This window comes from Etheostoma spectabile, chromosome 17 (assembly GCF_008692095.1).
Source record: "Etheostoma spectabile isolate EspeVRDwgs_2016 chromosome 17, UIUC_Espe_1.0, whole genome shotgun sequence".
Lineage (NCBI taxonomy): Eukaryota > Metazoa > Chordata > Actinopteri > Perciformes > Percidae > Etheostoma > Etheostoma spectabile.
Window position 1 is genome coordinate 18,561,464 of NC_045749.1, and position 17,623 is coordinate 18,579,086.

The following is a 17,623-nucleotide window of genomic DNA, read 5'->3' on the forward strand; positions in this document are numbered from 1 at the left end:
ATATATATATATATATATGTGAATTTAGTTGGGGTATAATATTCCACAGGCAGAGTCAAAGCTTAGTCTAGTATTTGAAAGTATCCCCGGGTGGAAAAAAAATCCCAATCACATGCTATCAATTACATAATTTGAATGGCTCTTTATTGTTAAGGTGCTGGGATATAAACTGATAGAATTCTTTTTTGTGGCACTCTCTGTGTCCTGGTGACGTGGGGTGCCCCGCTGCGAGGACACCCACTTTATAAGGTAATGAAGGGAGCAGCAGAAGCCCAGCCTCCTCTTTGTATGCGACGCCCACGCTGAAGCCATGGCAGCTATAAAACCCCAGACTCTCTGTGGATGGGCCCAGACAGATACTGATCACACAGACAAGGTCTACAGAGAGCCCTCGTGTCTGCCACAGACACGGCAGCCTCTCATATCAGCAGTTTCCATAGGAACCCTTGAGGAAGAGGCTAGATCAGTTCAGGCCAATTACTCCTTTTGTCTTCATTAGATTTTTTTTTTCTTCCCCACAATTGCCTCTTGAAGGATTACCACAGACAGATCTATTGAAATGCAAGTGTGGCAGTAGCTCCTCAGCTCTAGTTTCCCCAGTTTTCTAAAAACCTCTGACCTCAGTGAACATGGTCTCTCCCAGATCCACCAAAGGAGCATCCAAAGCTCGACGGGATCACATCAATCATGAGATCAGGAATTTGCGCACTCTGTTGCCCATCACCCAGGAGGACCAGGAGCGTCTCTCCTACCTGCACTCCATGGCCGCCATCTGCACCTACATCAGGAAGTCTGTTCTCTTCCAGGGTAAGTCTTCACACTGCAGTTACAGTCATTCTTTAATATCATTCAGCTACTAATCTACACTCAGCCTGCGTCGCTGTCAGACAAAAATGGGACTAAGTTTGCCGTATACTGCAGGAATTATGTCAAAGATAACAGCTGTGACAACCTGCAGATATGCATAGTGCGAAACCACGGCTGATCTCACTCCTTCCTCCCTTAGGACTCCCAGCTGGGGTGAGATCCCACTGCTCTCTGCCATACGAGGCCTTTCTTCAAGCACTGCACGGCTTCATCCTGGTCACCACCGCACAGGGGAGGCTGGTCTATGTGTCCGAAAATGCAGCTGAATATCTCGGTCTTTCCATGGTGAGTCTGTTTGGACATCTTTTACAGTTTAGTTTATCTCACATTGTGCTTTAATGGGTTGTATCTAATGCTAAAACCTCATTTTTCCAGATAGATGTGCTTCAAGGAGACACTTTCTATGACATGGTGGAACGCTCTGACATTGATATTGTTAAATCAAACCTGGACATTAAAAAGAACTCATCATCAGGTAACTTTAAAGGCTTTGATATCCCTTAAGAAACTCTGATTACCGCATGTTACTATCACACATTTAAAAGAGTGGTTGCCACATTTCCCCCAAACGCTTCATTTATTTTGCGCTATAAAATCATTTATTTCGTTGTAAAGTTTGTAAAAAAAAATAAAATTGCTGTCCTATTTATACTGAAAGACTAAACTGAAATGTTATCTTTCTTCAGAGAGGAGCTTTATATGTTGTATGCACACCACCAAGGCCTTCAAGCTGCAACACGGCAGCGGCTGTTCCATGATGGTCAGAGGGAGATTCCAGTCTTTCCTTCAGCCTTGTCCGTCCTTGTCTTCAGCCTGTCCCACCAACCAGCCTCTGTTCGTGGCCCTCTGCACCCCCACGGTCAACCGCCTGCAGAGCTCGGACTCTGACTTCCATCACAGCTTCAACAGTGTCCACAGACTCGACATGTCCTTCACTCAGCTGTCCGACAGGTACATTCATACATCCTCCTTTAAACAGACATAATCAAAATCTTCTCGTACCGGTCACTGACAAACATTTTTGTGTCTTTCTTTTTCAGTGTTTTATATTTTTTGGGCTGTTCGGCAGAAGAGATGACTGGTCGGTCGTGGTATGGTCTCGTCCACCCTGAAGATCTTTCTTTGAGTGCGGTTTCTCACAGAAGTTTAAGTAAGTGTATAATCCATTGCAGGATATCTTGTTGTACACTGGTGGCGTTGTTCATTTACCAAAATGTGAAAACAAGAGAGACCATTTCTTTTATTTCAATTGAATTTCTTTAGTTTTATGCTGATTTTGCAGGCATACAGTAAGTAAGACATTTAAGGAGGGAGAGCTGGTTTCATTGTGTGCATGATAATAACCACGGATGTGTCTTCTCTGTCCCGTCCAGTGCAGGCAGATGACGGCTTCCAGGTGGAGATGGTGCTCAGACTCCAGTGTAAGGATCTTTCGTGGACCTGGGTCTACATTCGAGCTAACAAAAACTCGGAGTGCCAGAGCGTGAGCTGCGTTAACTTCATCATCAGGTATGACGAACTTCACGTTCACAGCGTAAGCAACGTTTCAGTGTTTTCACGTTTTACACATCGACTTAATGCATTATTTTCTTCTTGTAGTGAAACAGAGGCCAGATTTCTGCAGGAGAAAATCAGCAGCGATGCCTTCAGGCCATCATCTCTATCTCTGTTAAATTCCTGCCATTTTGCGGGTCAACAGGCGCCACAAGCTCAGAGCCACAACAACACTAAATGCTTTAAAAGACAGAGGAGTTCTGACAGCCAAAGCGAGGAGCCAGGAGCCAAAGCTAGACGGGAGTCTGAGCAAGACTTATACTTTGTGGCGTGCGTGTCCTCCCCAGGCGATAGCTCACCTGTTCCCTTGGGTGACAGCCCTGCTCTCTTCACCCCTCCCTACAGCCCGGCCTCCTCCAGCTCCTCTCTGCAGCAGCGGGAGCTCAGCCATGACCTCCTGATGGATGTGCATGGATACACAGATCAGCTGCTGTCCTCCCCTGAGTGCTCTCCCTACTATTATTCCTACCCAGAGGCAGGGCTCACCTGTCACCAATCACCCTCCGACTCCCTCCCTGCAGCTGCTGAACAAACCTTTGACCAAGCAGCCTCTCCACTCTCTTCTTCCTCCTCCTCCTCTTCCTCCTCATCTCCGACCTATGATTTCCAAGCTTGTTCCGCCGATGCTCGATTAGTTCCTGACTACCGGTCTGTGTCAGACATGTGTGAGAGCCCCGTGGACTGCGCTCTGCATCAAGACGACTTCAGCCTTCCAGAGCAGCCACAAGGGGGCAGCCGTGTCCAAATGCATCACGTCCCCCACCATGTGTTGCCCATACATTCCAGCCTTCTTACCCCCAACCAATCTCCCACATCCACAGAGTCTAACCATTACAACGAGAGGGAGCAGGCGGAGATCAGTATTCTGGCTCAGCAGATCTCCTCCCTGGCCAGCAGCTTTGCCATGTACAATACCCTAAGTCCACTTCAAAATGTGGCCCAACCTGCCACCACTAACACCCTGGCCTCCACCAGCAACTGGCCCCATCACCCTTCTCTCCCCTCGGGCTCTCTGCTTAAGCGCGAGATGGTCCTCGATGACGGCGTGTTCGACAGCATTCTGAAGGACCTGGACGCGGTTACAAGGAAAAGCAGCATGTCTGGCCCCGGTGATGTAGCATGCAGCTACCAGCAGGGCTTGCTGAGCTGCAGGAGTGGGCCCCATCAGCTGGAGCAGGAGCCCCTCTGGCTCTCCCCGCCCATCACAGAGGACCCGCTGCCTGCAGAGCAGTTCACTGCCATGGATCCCTTCAGTTTGCAGTCGGGACACTATGTCCAAAACACTGAGTTGCATCAACTCAACCACTATATGCAGAGTGCCCTTCAGCAAGGTAATTTCAACCCAACAATCCTGCCCCTGATCTAATAATTGTCCTTTGATATATTTATTGTAGGCTGCATATATTTAAGTTACATTTCACTGATATTATTTTCTCTCTCCTTTCAGATGGACTTGCTGAAGAAAACCTGTACTGAAATAAGTCTGTGACTTACTGCACTACCACTTGTATGACATATTGTCAGGGCAATCTTCCTTCGCTGGGTATAAAGACGAGTGAAAGAGAAAGAAACTTAAACGACATCTCTGCCAAGACACTGTTTCCTCAAAAGACGCATCCAAAGTAGATCATGTGCTCTTCAAGAAAACAGCTCTGTCTTCATTTTTTAATACTGCTGTCCGCTGTGTTTTATGTTTTGCTAATGTCTTACATTTTATGAAAAAGGTACTTTTTAAAAATGTGTCCAACAACTCTTACACACTGCAATGGAGGTTTATTTACCTTCTAATGCTGAGTGACCACAGTTTACTATTGAGCACTTTATCAATGTCATTGCCATAAGAATTTTTATGAATGAGAAGGCATGCTGATTTAAAGGAGTCTTACGGAGATTTCAAAGCTAACTGGCAGAGCTTTAACACACAAATCATTCCTTAAAACAAAGAGCTAGATCGAAATGTTTGGTTTTAAGTGCCTTAAAATGTGTAGGGAAGACACTTCTCAGTTTACCAAAAAAAGAACTTCCTCTTTCATTCCTTTTTTCTCTTTTTTTCTTTGTGCCATTAATGCTTTATAGCTGTTATGAATACAGAAAGTGAGATTATGGTTGTTACTCACCTATGTCAACGGTACATCTAAATACATTCTACATACAGTCTGAATGTCATTAGTTAATTCTATTTATTTTGAACATCCCTTCTTCCTCTCACTTAAATGTCTTAAAAAATGTTTTTACTTTATTACAATGTGAATCTTAAACTTTTGTCTCCACATTAGTTTTTTTATGGTACTGGCACATGTCTGAATGCTCACTATTATTGTGTTATTCTTGCAATTTGCTTCACATGTTTGAAATGGAAATAAAACAAATAAAAAAGTGCATTGGGTTGCTTGTTGAAATCATGATCAGGATTGACTCTCCTCTCTCTGAATTAGACAGTAAATGCAGCCACCACTCTTGTTATTAGACTCAATACCTTTAAACCACAATCGATACCACACACACACGCCCACGTCGTTTAAATAGCATATGCACCAGCGCCCATCTTTGCACCCATGGGCGCGCTGGTCTTACAGGGAAGTGTGTTCCGGTGAATTGACCATTGACCAAAAAAAAACTGGTCTGAAGTCAATTGTGCAGCATTTCACTGAATTCTAACTGCGCATTAGTGAAATGCGCCTAGGCTCGTGCACAGCACACGCACACTATTCTTGTTACACACAAACATGGAAGCGCAGCAGCACACGCACATGGAAAAGATTAAGAAATAAAAACTATAACAGTGCAAATCCGCCAGCAACAGCAATGCGCCAAGGTACAAACGCGCCTGGCTTAAGGGAGATGACACTTGACATTGACATTATTGCATGTTATGCCCAAAACACATCTATTAATTAATGGAGACACTAAGTACAACCCTTTTGAACCATGCGCAAAAGTGGATTTGGACACGCCCTGAACGCACTTGTGCCATGCGCTTCACGCCGTGCGCTTAGATCGTTAAAATAGGGCCCATAGTATTATTGCCTTCAAAGATTGTTTTTAATGGCACATTTGTTAGCAAACAGTTGTGTATTTACTGACCTGCAGATACAGAGCAGCATTAGTATTCATTCTGAGTTGTATTTCTGTCCACCTGACAAATATAAAGCCAATGTTCACTCTCTGTTTAGCTGCTTTGGTCTCTCAACTCATGAGGGAAATCTGTTTCTTCAGTTGCTAAATGCCCCCACTATGTTCAGCAGCTAGTCCCTAACTTTGTGTGTCTGCTGTTGGGTACTGAGCAGGTAGCTTATAGTGTGTTTGTGAGAGCTTTTTCGCCAAAGGCAGCTGTCTGCCACATCTGGAAACTGCTAATGAGATCGGTGATAGTGAACCGAGACAGTTTTTGCTACAGGCCGTAAAACCAAAAAAATTACCTGACAGTGCCCAAAAAGCTCTGAACTTCCACATTAACTTGAGCCATTGTTGATGTAGCAATATTGATTAATGCAGCATTAAATGCACGAACCGTTATTTATAGCAAATGGGTCTACTGTATTGTTTAAAGAGCACTTTCTCTGCATCTGATCAGATGGCTAAACAGGTCCTGCACTCTTCAGTGCTCCATTGATTTTTTACATATTGTGGCTGGTCATATCAATGAGAGCATATAAACTGTATACAGAGGAATCAGTTACATCTTTGGACAGATGTGGAGAGTTAATGCATAAATATGGGGACCGGTTTGTAAAGCGGCTCGTGCTGAAAATAACAGCAACATTTTGTCACATTTAGCTTTAAATAATGTTTAAATAACTGGTATGAAATTTTGAGGGTCACTTTCTTGCACATTTACAACAATATTTGTCAACTTGGAAATATTTTAAATAGTTAAATCCAAATATTAAATGTTACACCTAAATGTTAAATGTTAAATCTATATGCTAAATCTAAATCTAAATGTTAACATCTAAATCTAAATGTTAAATCTAAATCTAAATCTAAATGTTAAATCTAAATATTAAATCTAAATCTAAATGTTAAATCTAAATCTAAATCTAAATGTTAAATCTAAATATTAAATCTAAATCTAAATGTTAAATCTAAATCTAAATCTAAATGTTAAATCTAAATATTAAATCTAAATCTAAATGTTAAATCTAAATCTAAATGTTAAATCTAAATCTAAATCTAAATGTTAAATCTAAATATTAAATCTAAATCTAAAAGTTAAATCTAAATCTAAATGTTAAATCTAAATCTAAATCTAAATGTTAAATCTAAATGTTTCGGGTGAAACTAAATATTTAGCTAATATGCAAATTAATGTCGGTAACCGGAAGTACCAAAATAAAAGCTCGAGGAGGTCAGTGTATGTTTATAGTGTCAAATAACGAATATAAATCCTCTCATCGGGAGATATGGACTCTTGAACTTGGATAACCGTGAAAATAACTACCTAAAATAATAAACACAGTTGGGGAAAACTGTATTTGAAGAGTACTTTGAGTTTTTAGTGTCACTTTTATGAATGGTGTGGGAATTATAGCCACTATAGCCAGCCACGGGGGGGCTCACTTTGACTGGTCTGTCACGTTCGCTTGCATTAACGTCAGCAAGAGCCTATCCCCGCGCCCCCGACAAGGCACGGTACTGTTGGCCATGGTCACTCTGCGTAATGTCTAACGAATCAGCGTTAGCCGAGAACATCGGCAGAGCCGTCCTGGTGGCTGAACAAACTTATTCAACAGCGACTGCAACAGCCTGAGGGCCACCGCAGGCCACCTCGGTAAGCATGTTTTCCAAATCACGGAGCTAGCAACCCTGTTGTCAAGGCTAACTTAACTAAACTAGCTAACGGTAGCTAGCCAGTAGAGATTTGCTACTACCTTGACAACAAGACAATGCTAGCTCCGTGATTTGGAAAACATGCTTACCGAGGTGGCCTGCGGTGGCCCTGAGGCTGTTGCTGTCGCTGTTGAATAAGTTTGTACAGCCACCGGGACGGCTCTGCCGATGTTCTCGGCTAACGCTGATTCGTTGGACATTTCGCAGTGTCTTGTCAGTGCCTTGTCGGGGGCGGGCGGGGATAGGCTCTTGCTGACGTTAATGCAAGCGAACGTGACAGACCAGTCAAAGTGAGCCCCCCCGTGGCTGGCTATAGTGGCTATAATTCCCACACCATTCATAAAAGTGACACTAAAAACTCAAGTACTCTTCAAATACAGTTTCCCCAACTGTGTTTTATATTTAGGTAGTTATTTTCACGGTTATCCAAGTTCAAGAGTCCTATCTCCGATGAGTGATTTTTTATTCGTTATTTACACTATAAACATACACTGACCTCCTCGAGCTTTTATTTGGTACTTCCGGTTACCGACATTAATTGCTATTAGCTAAATATTAGTTTCACCCGAAACATTTAGATTTAACATTTAGATTTAGATTTAGATTTACATTTAGATTTAGATTTAACTTTAGATTTAGATTAATATTTAGATTTAACATTTAGATTTAGATTTAGATTTAACATTTAGATTTAGATTTAACATTTAGATTTAGATTTAATATTTAGATTTAACATTTAGATTTAGATTTAGATTTAACATTTAGATTTAGTTTTAATATTTAGATTTAACATTTAGATTTAGATTTAGATTTAACATTTAGATTTAGATTTAATATTTAGATTTAACATTTAGATTTAGATTTAGATTTAACATTTAGATTTAGATTTAACATTTAGATTTAGATTTAGCATATAGATTTAACATTTAACATTTAGGTGTAACATTTAATATTTGGATTTAACTATTTAAAATATTTCCAAGTTGACAAATATTGTTGTAAATGTGCAAGAAAGTGACCCTCAAAATTTCATATCAGTTATTTAAACATTATTTAAAGCTAAATGTGACAAAATGTTGCTGTTATTTTCAGCACGAGCCGCTTTACAAACGGCGCCCCATACATAAATGAATAGTTAGACGATTAACTGAATTGACTGAGGAGACCGATGGATCACCGTGGTTAAACAGAGGTAGCTCCAGAGAAACCCTCTGGGCCATGTGCATGAATGTCAAACAGAAAGCTTACAGGGGGCACTATAGTCATGCTGCTTATGCAGTGTGTGCAATGCAGAGCCCCCATGTTTTTCTCATGTGGGTTAAAACAGCCACTAGATGGAGTGATAGCTCCAACAGCCTCCCAACAACACAGAGGTACCCATGCCATTAGTGTAATATTACTTAAACAAGTTTGAACAAGGGAGTTTGTGCATCTATGTGTGCGTGTGTGTGTGTGTGTGTGTGTGTGCGTGTGCCAAGGGGAGCGCAAAAAGGACATCATTTGGTCAGGTCAAGAGCAAAAATCCCAGATGCCAAGTCTTTTCCATGGAGAACTAATTAAGAGTGATGTATGTTGAAGGGTACAATGGCAAATAAAGGGTCTAACAAGTCCCCACATCTGCTGAGCTCCGGTCTTCCTGCATCACCTGGAATGATCATGATTTCCCCGAGGCACAGATACACCAAGTCCGTGGCATTGTGTTTGTCCACACCAGGGAGACAGCAAAAATCCACCTGTTCATTTCCCCGGCACACACTGTGAATACTCCCAACAACCCCACGTCTACGGAACACAGCAGTAGAGGGAGTTTGGCATTTGTCTGTAGCCGTGGAGACATGATTATTATTAGATCTGACATGGCTGTGTTGAAGTGTCGCTGTTTGGTGATTTTTCACTTACAAGTCAATGAATAATTATTGCATTATTATTACTATTGTTATTATTATTAATGGTAGCAGTAGTAGTAGATCAGAGGCCATTTGTGTTTGACAATGATGTTAAATACTTAAATACAGCATATATACATACATACAGGAACACACACACACACACACACAAACACTTACTTTGTCTCTGTAACTTGGGTTGATGTAGCACCTAATTACTCAGGCGGCCCTCCTGCCTCCTTGATATTAATTCAAGACGATGTGAGATTAAATTAACTTAATCTATGCCTCACAGGAGTGGTAAAGTACAGTACAGTAGGAGTGTGCCAGTGGAAGTGAGTGATGAAATGCAGTTTGGGTGATGCTATGATTCATATCTGGGATCTGAGAGCAGCATTGGGGCTGAAGATGACACCACACAGTAAAACTGAAACACAAAAGAGAAGCACAGGAAAAACTGTCATCTGCCCTACTTCAGTAGCTCTTAAAGTGCTTTTTTTTTCAGGTGGATGGCTGGAGGGCGGTTGCTGAGGGAAAAGCGCATCAGTGCAGTTAAACAGCTCATGGATGAGATTTTATTTTTCAGAACTGTGCCTCCCACAAGCAGCCAGGTTTTCATATCATGCCTCAGCGCTGGCTTCTCACAAATTAGTCGGCTACCTTATTTACTTGCAAAGAAAAACTCTCCAAATTGAAACTTTCATTGATTTCAGACAACAGCCTCAGGTGGCGCTACCGTATATTTGTTCATTTACCAACGTTGTGCTTTTATTGTCACTGCAACTGGGCTTGAGGGCTCCATTGGAGGCTTATCTCAGGGTATACATTTATGTTGAAATAGATGAAGTGATGTGGAAAGCCAGAATGTGATTTGTCTGTTTCGCTCCGGGCTTGTTTGGCAGATGGAAGCGGTGACACGGACGATAGCCGCCAAGGTTACGAAAAGGTGTTGCGCGCTGTCGAGAGGGAGATCTGAGATGTTATTGTATGTTAACCCAAATCTGCCTTCTCGCTCTCCACACTCCATGTGAAGATCCTGTTCAGTGTGTGATTTATTTTCTCCTTGTCCCAACAAACAGTATAAAAACAGGCCCCAATTGTTTTGGCTGCTGCACATTTCCATGTCTATAACGCTGTTGTCCCACTTTTCAAAAGAAGGCACCCGACTGATGTGGCTTCAGTCAGCACACAATGACACTATAATTGGGTTAAACAAAAAGACCAAAAATAGACTGCAGCCTGTTCCTTCAGGACCTCTCCTCTTCCTCCTGTTGCCATGCCTGTAACCACAGCTCTAGTTAAACACTGGATCCCAGTCATGCAGAGTCAACACATCCCGTTGATATTCATGAGAGAAAGGCAAGCCAACCAGGGAGGAGAATACAAATGGCAGCCTACAGCGGAGCCTACTTGCATGTGAATGTTTGATTTATTTTCCACCGGAGTTGGCTATGTAAGGCAAAGCACCTGTCCACACAAGAGACATTCATCCCACTGTGTCAAGATTTGATAAACACATTATGCTTTGCTGATATAAATTCTTGTGCATTGAAAAAACACATTTTCTCATACAGTATATGAATTTCCATTGGGGACTTTAGAGTACGTGCCTGGATGTAGTATTGTGCTTTACAGCAATCCCAAACAGATTTTCTTGGCTTTGTGCTTAAATTTATTTTTGTGCAGAAGCAACACTGGTTTTAGGAAGCAAAGCTCTCTTAATATATTATGTATTTACCCTCCATGAGCTCAACTTCCAGCATTCAGAAAAATCAATGCTCTGTGCTGGAATTCCAATACACAGCAGCACATAGGTGGATCTCTGCAAGATACAGTTTGATTTTTCAAGCGCTGCTGTTGTTGCTGTAGTAATGTGGGTATTTAAGGCAATTGATGAAAGTGGCAGTGATTGCTGATGGCCAGAAGTGAATCACATGTAGGCCTATCCTAGGTCCGGGGTATGCATCATAAACATGTTTATCTCTCCACTTCTGCAGAATTCCCAGGGGCCAACACAAACAAACATGAAGGACTGCATCTTATGGAGGGATCAGAGAGGCTTGGAAATGATTAGGAGGCAATTAAGTGAGATGCAATTGTGAATAAATTCCTCAATAAATAGAATCAAATAAAAAAAGGATCCATGAATGACAAAGCATGGATACATTCTAAATTGGTATTTGTACCTAATTGAATGGTTGAATTTGTAAATCTATTTGATGACCCAGTTTCTCTCAGGGAACTAAACAGCCTAGCACCAATTACCTTAATGTTACTACATGCTTTCTGTTGCCACACAGCAGTTTATAGTGATAATGGGGACAGATGGATGGATGGATAGATAGATAGATAGATAGATAGATAGATAGATAGATAGATAGATAGATAGACTTTATTAATCCCAAATTGGGAAATTACTACAAGTTACCAAGTACACACTGTACATCAAAGACAAATTTCTTTTACACACATACTATCTCACACACATACAGAAAATAAAAGGACTATACAAGAAACAATAAATAATAAAAATGAAATAAAATAAGATAGCAAAAATAAAATGCCAGAACAACGACTACTGAAAAATATACTTAGAGGGATGAAAAAAATGAGCATGTATACACATGTAGAATACAATTTACAACCTACTTACATAGTATATATAATGAAAATTAATATGCATAATATTAAATATGGAGTAACCAGTGTGCAAGTAGCATAATTTTGCAACATTGTAGTGTGTGGTAATGAGATAGTTATCTCACAGACAGCTGTGTGTAAAGTTTTATGGAATGTGTAAAGTTTTAGTTACTTGGTCTTGGTTTCAGGGATGCAGGGACGCAGTGGGTCAGATCACCCCACCGTGGGTGTGTTGTAATATTTCAAATGGCTGAGTCATTGTTACTGGACTTAATATGACTTGACTGGTAGGAGTGTAAAATTGTATTGCCTATTTTCTTCTTCTGTATGATTGTCTGTGTGTGTGTGTATGTGTGTGTGTGTATGTGTGTCTGTAAAAAGAATGGATGGTTGTTCAACCCTCAGTTAGCTTGGGCTTAGCCCTCATTGACCATTCTGACTATGCAACACACTCAAAGGGCACAGGGCCTTGGCATGTGTTCCCCCCATTCTTCTTATGTTGAAAGGATTCTTTTAAATCATCATTGTTCTAACTCGCATTACCAAAGCTTCTCTCTTAATCTTTTTCTCTAACCCTTTTGGCGTTTTATCTACACGTTCAGACTTTTTTTTTATATTGCCTTATAACATTTGTATTGTTTGTTTTAGCTTTAGTGTATTATATGCCTTTATTTCTATTTATTATGTAAGGAAGACTGGCAAAAAAAGCTTTTCATTGCGTTGTGTAAGTTCTCTGACAACAAACCTTTTTAATCTTTTTCTTTCACCACCTCAGCACAGTTGAACGTCACAGTCAAGTAAAGAAGATTTCACTTGCATTTCTGAATAAATCATTCTCCACAGGACACTTGGAAGATGGCCTTAATAACACACCTGTTGTGTAGATATTAATATATCTAAATGATATATTGTGCTGATGAAGTGGAATGAAAGTTAACGCAGCAGGAGTGGAAGTCTATCCACTTCTCCCTCTCTGAGGTACTTCAGATCAACCTTGAGGAAAACATTGGGTATTGCCGGGCACATGACAGAACTCTCGTGGTCTCACAGCTCCGCAAAACATACCCAGCCTGGCGGGGGTCAGAGTGTGGGTGATCTGAGACGCTGCTTGAAGGATGAAGAAATAAAACGTCGAGAAATGTGGAGAAGAGCAGCGAGAGCGCGTTTCTGCACACCTCAATAGCACTCTTTAACCTCAATTTTGAGTACAAAGCAACATGCAAAACTACTCTCCGCACATCTAAGCACCACTGCATGCAGTCACGTGTTATCCTAAAAGGTTTTTATTTATTCATTTTGAACTTTTTTGTTTGTGTGAAAACGCATGCAGCGCAGCGGTGTACGACAGATTCTAAGTGCCTTTGTAAATGAACAAAGTGTACCAGATAAAAAGACCATTATACAACAAGATTGAATCATGATGAGTTTCAGCTTCATATTAAGTGTTCCTGCATGCAAGCACAAAGAGTATTGCAGAATATTACCATGGAGATGGTACAGTGCACAGACCACGGTAGCTCAGGGTAAGTAGACTCAACCTCAGCATACTGGATGCTGTCATTCACATACCAGGTTATTTGTGGTGTAATGCTTTTAAAACAAATGATCTAATACTTAGTATAAATAATAATAAATGATGTTGAAATAGAGGTGTGCATGTGGGTGTGCTAATTATAATCTGCATAATACAATGTAGAAACTGGCAGACTACCTTGCCAAGAATAAAAGAAAGGGGGAAAAAAAATTCCGTGATTGTTCTTGCTCGCGCACAATCAAGGTCATCTCTTGACTTTTCATTAGCCTGGAAGTGGTATGGATTATGAGGAACCATCTTAAAACAAAGAGGTTTCTGTCAGAGTTCAATAACCTTGAGGATGGGGTTTGTCCTCTGATGAGTGAACTCTGTCGTGTTTTTCATTTATTGGTGCTTTTTATCCATCTTCTGTCTTATAATGTAACTCAATCCTGTTACGTGTAGAAGCCATTTTAAAAGACACGAGGAGACAAGACCTATCCATTTTGCTGATCACTATTTAGCTCATTCCATCCCTTGCTAATAACGATAATTGAAGACAGCGCTGCTCGGGTGACAGTTTGGCGTTACGCGCTCATTAATCTATCTATTTTACACTCAGATTAATGTGCTGAATGTGATCCTGGTCAACTCTGGTCTGCAGGGGCCCTCACGTGCTCAGGTCATGCACACCTGCTCGTAGAGACCGTACAGCTGGAACAACTGCGCAAGAATCTAGGCTATGTGGGTGTAAAATAGAATGACTGATAATGTAGCTTGGGCTGACTGCCAAATGGAAAATAAAGATGTAATTAGAAAGTCAAATGAACATGGATTTGCTACTGTAGAGATATTTTATTGTGCATTCCCAGAGCACGCACGCACATGCACAAACACACACACACACACACACACACACACACACACACACACACACACACACACACACACACACACACACAAATGGCTTTGTGCTCCAACAAACAGAAATCAATAATGATTTCACACAGCTAATCAAACACAATCGCTTTGGATTTTGGACAGGAAGGCAGTTGATTTGAATTGAATAAACCCTATTCGGCGTTTAAGCAGTCACTTTGCCCTCTCAGCTAGTGTTATTGAATAGATCTCCGCTCCTCATGGGTACCTTAAAATACTAGTAGAACCAGAACAAGAGGGCCTGCAAAATGTTTCTTTCTATTGCTCTTGCTTCTTGGTTTCTCTGTGAGCCATGGTGTAAAGTTGCCACACGGTGCTCTCCTGTGGTTCTTTTTTTTTTTATAATCCGAGGTCTATGACTGTGGCTGCATAGGTTCGGGTGTTTAATGGCAGTTGTGATGATAAACGCTGAGGCATTTACACAAGGATGATTTATTGTACAGTAGTCACTGGAGGTGTGCTCGGGCTGTGCCACAGAGGGAGATGCCTTCCATCACTTCTCTCATTTGCATTCCCATTCGATTGCTGCGCCGACAATGACTCACACTGCTAATGAGGCACCCTTAGGACAGGAAAGTGTTCAGCTCACCGTTACACTAGTGTTTTATCCTTCACTGCAAACACAACTCCTGTCTCCACATACATGTCAGAACGGTTCAGTACAACACCCCACAGCGGTTTTAACTCACACTGTGTGAGGGATTCCTGTGAAATTACATTACGTGAAATCATAGTTATATTGTATGCCTCCATATATCATATTTTGATGTCCGATTTCACCATACGTACACTAAATGTCACTACATCCATCACACCTTTTTGTTTTCACCAAAGAAACAGTAACTGTACATGTGAAAATGTATAACAATTTCTCCCTGCCACCTTTCTATCAATATGCATTACATTTTAGATTCCTGGTGACTGTAAAATGGCAAAATGTATTTTGTGAGATTTGCACAAAACCTACGAAGGCCTTTTCCAATAGAAACACTGCTGTACCCATATTTAGATGGGTACATTCACATTCTGCCTATTGATTTAGAAGAAGCTTTTGTCCAAAACCTTGTAAGAATGATGGGTACAGTGTAGGCTGTGTTGTCAGTGTGCAAAAAAAAACGTGCTTTTTGTCCAGGTGCTGAATCCAAACCGTTGGAAAAGATACCTGTCCTTTCTGAAGCACGTAAGTTTTACCAACGGATAACCCCGTACCTCAGGGTTCTGCCGTACGGCAGAAGAGAAAATTGGCAAACTTTCTCTTAAATCACCAACTAACGCTGGAGGTAGCTAGCTAGCTTGGTTAAATTTGAATAAAACAAATCTAGTTCTAGCAATGTGTGACCCTGCAAGGTCCTCAGTCTTTATCCATTATGACTGTCTTTAACGTTGGATTGTCTTTAGATGTGAGATGGGATCAATTCAATTCAATTCAATTCAATTTTATTTATAGTATCAATTCATAACAAGCGTTATCTCGAGACACTTTACAGATAGAGTAGGTCTAGACCACACTCCAGAATTTACAAGGACCCAACAGTTCTGGTAGTCTCCTCCAGAGCAAGCAACAGTGCGATAGTGGCGAGGAAAAACTTCCTTTCAGACTTTAGTCTGTTCATTCAAAGTCTTCCAGTGTATGTCACTTTGTAACTTAGCCCGCGTCCACTCACCGTCTTCGGCCCCTGAAGATGTCAAAATGACTTTACAATTGAAATTTTTCTCAAGTGCTGATGTGACACCCCCAATGCAATTTTGCTACTTATTAAAAATTTGTTATTACCCTAGCTAGTTTGCCACATTTTATTATTTGGCACTTAATTTACAGATCAGTGCAAACTAACATAAGCAAGCTGGCTGGCTAGCCCCGATCTGCGCCGCAATTGTGTAACACATTAAATATAGTCAGACTTAATTTCAATACTTAATTTCACCATTTAAGAAATTTCAACATTGCTTTTTGATTTAAAAACCTTTTTCAACATTTTTCAGCTAGTGACACTAATACAATTTAAAACACCACTGACATCAAGTGGTCTGCAGGCGTCTGGTAAGTTCATTCATGTTTCCAAAGGATAACTCTGTGTGATTCCACTTGCTTCACAACTGATTCAGTTCATATCATCATATTGTTTTTTAATAGTATGTTTGCCAATGTATGCTTTGTGTTTAACTCTACTGCAACGCCCTTCTGCTAACCCTTCCCATCAGTAGATTCACTTCACCGGCTCATCCTCCCCACTCACCTGTTTCCATTCCCTCATTAGCTGCCTGGTACAGTGACAAGTCCCTTCCACTTGCCTTTTGCCAGATTGTCTTTGTGCGTTATACCTTAGCTACTAGAATTTAGTTTGTTGTTCTACACCTACCCAGTTTGGACCGGGTTTGTGTATTTTGCCTCAGCCTTACCCCTTTGGACTGTTGCCAAGTTTTGTGTCCTTAAGTAAATACACCGTGCTTTGACCTTTGCAATGTGAGTTGCTCTCTTGGGTCAGAAGAAGCTCAGCTCAGACAACTTTAACATTGTCAGTTGGAACGACCCCTTTACCTATAAGGGCTGTTATTATTGTGAGTTTAAGAAGCTGGACATAAGTCTGTATGTATTTCAATGGATGTAGGGTTTACTTTATCTCATGCATTGCATGATAAAATCCCAGTCTTAACTTCTGTCAAAATACATCTTGTTAAATTGCAAGTGTTGATCACTAGTAGTAAAACCCTAAAATAACAAATGGATAGGATAGACATTTAAAGTAAGTTAAGACAAATATTGTCCCTAAACTACAGTTTTTTTTTATTTAATTTTTTATTTTTTTACTGTTCATGATTTTAGTTGGAAACTGCTCTGGAGTTTCTAAAAAAACACATGGTTCCTTAATGCAGAGCTAAGGCCTGATGACATCATGATGGTGGACAATTAACGGCAGCTATTGAGAGTGAAATTCATCGACTTTGGCTTAGCGTGCAACAATTCTGAGCAATGGACGGGTGCAACTCTCGAGACCCAATGGTACAGGTAAGTGACTTACAGCCTGTCTGGGACAGCTGTCATTAAAGCTATCAAACAAATGGAAAGTTTTGAACTGTAGAAACTGGAACTCAGTTCAACAAGGCTAAACGCATGATGTAAAGTTATTCACTGTCAAAGTAGCGCCAAAATGAATGCAGTGTATGGGATGCTAACTGCAGGTGATGGCTTCGTAGCATTACAATGGCGTCATGGGAGCTACACTTAGAGAGGAGAGGCTTGCCCCCTTGGTCTCACCCAACAGAGCTGCTTTTTGCTTTTTTTTATATCTGTGTAGCTATCTCAGGGGCATAAACGCAACCTGAAGCATTTTTGTGTGTGTGACGAAACACAGAAGCGTCGTAGCTTCAGGGAGGCCTCACTCATGCGACTTTA

At 40.9% G+C, this 17,623-nt stretch overlaps 1 protein-coding gene across 2 annotated transcripts in view; it reads left to right on the forward strand.

Moving 5' to 3' along the window:
* The window catches only part of npas4l (neuronal PAS domain protein 4 like), a 10,676-nt gene extending 6,335 nt beyond the window's left edge, over positions 1 to 4,341 (forward strand). Inside the window, exons 2-9 of one of the 2 annotated variants that reach the window (XM_032541362.1) lie at positions 575 to 807; positions 1,007 to 1,152; positions 1,243 to 1,342; positions 1,554 to 1,818; positions 1,908 to 2,017; positions 2,241 to 2,376; positions 2,467 to 3,752; positions 3,869 to 4,341. In XM_032541362.1, the coding sequence (XP_032397253.1) occupies positions 630 to 807; positions 1,007 to 1,152; positions 1,243 to 1,342; positions 1,554 to 1,818; positions 1,908 to 2,017; positions 2,241 to 2,376; positions 2,467 to 3,752; positions 3,869 to 3,897 (2,250 nt within the window). In that variant the 5' untranslated portion in view covers positions 575 to 629 and the 3' untranslated portion in view covers positions 3,898 to 4,341. The remainder of the gene's footprint in view (positions 1 to 574; positions 808 to 1,006; positions 1,153 to 1,242; positions 1,343 to 1,553; positions 1,819 to 1,907; positions 2,018 to 2,240; positions 2,377 to 2,466; positions 3,753 to 3,868) is intronic. The other variant, XM_032541361.1, reaches the window with a different exon arrangement.
* The last annotated feature ends 13,282 nt before the right edge of the window (positions 4,342 to 17,623 follow it).